Source organism: Colletotrichum godetiae (assembly GCF_030913485.1).
Source record: "Colletotrichum godetiae strain CBS 193.32 chromosome Unknown BDP55scaffold_14, whole genome shotgun sequence".
In the NCBI taxonomy this organism is placed as follows: domain Eukaryota; kingdom Fungi; phylum Ascomycota; class Sordariomycetes; order Glomerellales; family Glomerellaceae; genus Colletotrichum; species Colletotrichum godetiae.
In genome coordinates, this window is record NW_026851262.1 from 235,345 (window position 1) to 238,477 (window position 3,133).

At 47.7% G+C, this 3,133-nt stretch overlaps 1 protein-coding gene across 1 annotated transcript; it reads left to right on the forward strand.

Moving 5' to 3' along the window:
- Positions 1–475: 475 nt before the first annotated feature.
- Positions 476–1,662, forward strand: BDP55DRAFT_630311 (uncharacterized protein; the record flags this gene model as incomplete). The annotated part of the gene is made up of 4 exons (XM_060572136.1): positions 476–601; positions 659–967; positions 1,018–1,172; positions 1,317–1,662. The coding sequence occupies 4 exons, from the start codon at positions 476–478 to the stop codon at positions 1,660–1,662; spliced, it is 936 nt and encodes a 311-aa protein (XP_060431353.1).
- Positions 1,663–3,133: the final 1,471 nt, after the last annotated feature.

Genomic DNA, 3,133 nt, shown 5'->3' on the forward strand with positions numbered 1-3,133 from the left:
TATCATATCATCCCTGCTGAGTGCTGAATGTCGTGTGGGGGGGTATCATAGGGTTTAACGAAGCAGTCTTGTACTTGTTTTTCACAAAGAATCTGCACGTTTGACAGACGAGCTGAGCGCTTTTTACCCTTGTAGCTAGAACCGGCGGTAAACGGTTCTTTATCAATGAAAATTGTGGCAGGCAAACAAGCAAGAAATGAACAGATGTGCTGATGTCTCGCGTCCGTCATCCAGCTTGGCTCCCCGGCTCTTGCATTTCTTGTGATCTTTTATATCATTGCTCTCAGCGCTAAGCGGTGCTCTTCTCCTCGCGTCCCATCAGCGGTGAGCCACTCGATCACATTCGTCGTCTATCGCACTTATCCACTCTGTGCTGATCCACGGTCTTCGATACATAGGTAGAGCAGCCCTCTCTTTCCGCATCATCCGCAGAAGCCAAACTTTAGACGTGTGCTGCTTTATCAAGTGACTCGCGATGGAATCGTCTGCCTATTCCGAACTCCAAGCTGCAACGGATAAGGGTCCTTTTCAAAACTTCAAGCTGGTCAGCTTACAACAATCAGGCAACCATCACCGCCCCCCGTACTGCGCTGTTTTGCATGTCAGTTCCCCGCCAAAGAATATAGAACCATTCAAAAACTGAAACGATATCTATCAGCGAGTTACAGAAAACTCACCCGGATGGCTGGACAGTAGATCAGACTTTGAAAGGGCGATTCCTGTTCATGAGCCCACGCCACTCGAAACAACCCAATTCTTGGAAACATCCGGACTCTGGGTGTACAATCTAGTACAAGGTCGGAGAGCATCCCATGAGAAAAGCTTGCAGTTGAGGGTACAACAATATGAAGCCTTGTCCTGTTGTTGGGGAACGGAGGAGGCCACAGAGCACATTTACATTAGCGGCTTGTCTCGTCTCGACATGAAGGATTTTCCATGGATGCGTATGTCGAAGTACTTGTGCGAGGTAGGACCAGCGACAGAGCTCCAGGCATTAGTCAACTTCGGTCGATTCAGCAGCTTCGTGAGATCTTGACGTCGGTATTGTCTGGTGCCGAGCTTTATGGAAAAGCATCACAAGAATTCAGAGACGGCTTTTTTGTGAACCAATGCCTTTTTCTTTTTAACCCGGGAAGGGTATATGGGTGTTTCCGCAAGGGGCCTTCGCAAAAGTAAGCCATCCCTCCCCCCTATTGTGACCTATCTCTACCTTATTCACCTCTCCCCGTATGGCATCAACCCTCTACGACTGTGCTAGATGACGGAATTTGTGTGATTCTTGGGTGTGACTTACCTATGATTATACGACCTATCAGTTCCGGCCGATACGAGGTTGTCGGGCCGTGTTTCGTGCATGGATTAATGCTCGGCGAGGCCTTGAAGCCGCCTCTGGAGCCGCCGTGGATATACAGGTTTCCTGAGAGAAAGGCCTGGGCATTGCCGTATTTTTTCAACACCAAGACAGGTGAGCTGTTGGAGAGTGATCCAAGGCTTGAACCTTTGCCTCATGCTTGGGAGGAGGTGGAGTCGATCGATCCTTTTGAGCCGCTCTCCGTGTTCAAGAACACAATTAATGGAGAAATCAGCGTGAATGATCCGAGGATATCAGCAGAAGCTATTCAGAAAAGAGGCATCAAGCTTGAGACTCTAGAGTTGATCTAATGGTTGTAGAAGTTGCGCTGTAGGCTCTTTCTAGCCCGAACCTAGAAAGTTGGGCTTGGTATAAAATAGTAACAAGCATATATTGTTAAATTTGCCTACGCTAGAGGATTTCTGGGTTCTATTCAAGCGGCCAAATCACGTTCAGATGCCTCGGAATATATGTAATTCCTCATGAGCAAACTGCCGGGTAGCAGAACTGTTCAGTCTTTTTGGGCCTAAGAAAACGTTGTACTGTGCTAGAACTATTGAACTGCAACTCCAAATTAGGACACTGGACACACCCTCTAGTTGTATACGAGCAATGCCAATACTGTTTCTAAGAATGTAGGTTGAGGAAAGCTCACTGCAAGTAAGTGGCCTACCTAGCTATTGTAACTTTACTAAAGTAAATCTTGTAGGAAGTGTTTTACCAATATGTGAAACCTTGAGTTCCATACCTTTCTCTCTACTCATTTTTACGAATGAGGATTACAAGCATCGATGGGTCTGTAGTATTTCCAGTTTGTCTACATATCTGAGTATCTTGTATCGAGTTTTTCCCAGCCTTATCAATCCTATTGTTGGCAAATTGAGAGGGTGAAGCAGATGCTAAAATGGGAATAAACTTCATCCCGTCGGGTCATTCGCGCATAACGCCTTCTTTCTCTGGTTAGAAATGGCGAGCGCCCAAAGTTGTTTCTGGTCCGTGGAAAAGTCGGGCCACGATCATCCATGCACGGGACCTCGGCGACGGCTGCAAGCTGAAAGCGTGACTGCATTGACTTTCAACTTATCTTGCTCAGAGCGAATCCCAGATTAGGCATGCGAAGCTAGTAAAACGCATCTCTTCCTTACCATTGTTTGATGCGCAGGATGCTGCCACCCTTTCCATCAGAAAATGCAGCAGTGGCACGTACAGAGGTTGAACAGCATTGATCGTGAGGGACATGTTCATATATCAATCAGCTTGATAAAGTCTACGATCAGCTTCATGCCCAAGGTCTTTCTACTCGACAGAGTTCACGTTACACGTATGCCAAGGGAAACGAGCGGTTGGTTCCAAGGAGACGAGAGCACTGGCTTAGAAGGGATCGCGAGGAGTGCACTCATTAATAGCCCGCATCTTCCACGTGCTGCACTGTCAGCAAGGAGAAGCTAGTATGCAGGAGCGACAGGAATTATGGAGTCGCGGATTATGCGAGGCAGTGAGAGAGCTAGGAATTATCCCCAGAGTCTTTCATAGTCCAGGCCACATAGTTGTAAGTGGAAACCCTCTCATTTCCAGGGGGAAGCAAGCGAGAGTTTTTAGCAGTCCGACTGCCACGCTGGGTGGATGTTCTTGGTCTTTGAGTGTGCCGGCCCGTGGTATTTAAACCTCTACCCCAGTCAGAGCCGTTGAACTCTGTCTCCCCATCAATCAAGTTATCAACTGGCAAAGACAGCGGGACATTCCCTTTCTCAGTCATCGGATGGGTCAAACAGTGGCCGGATG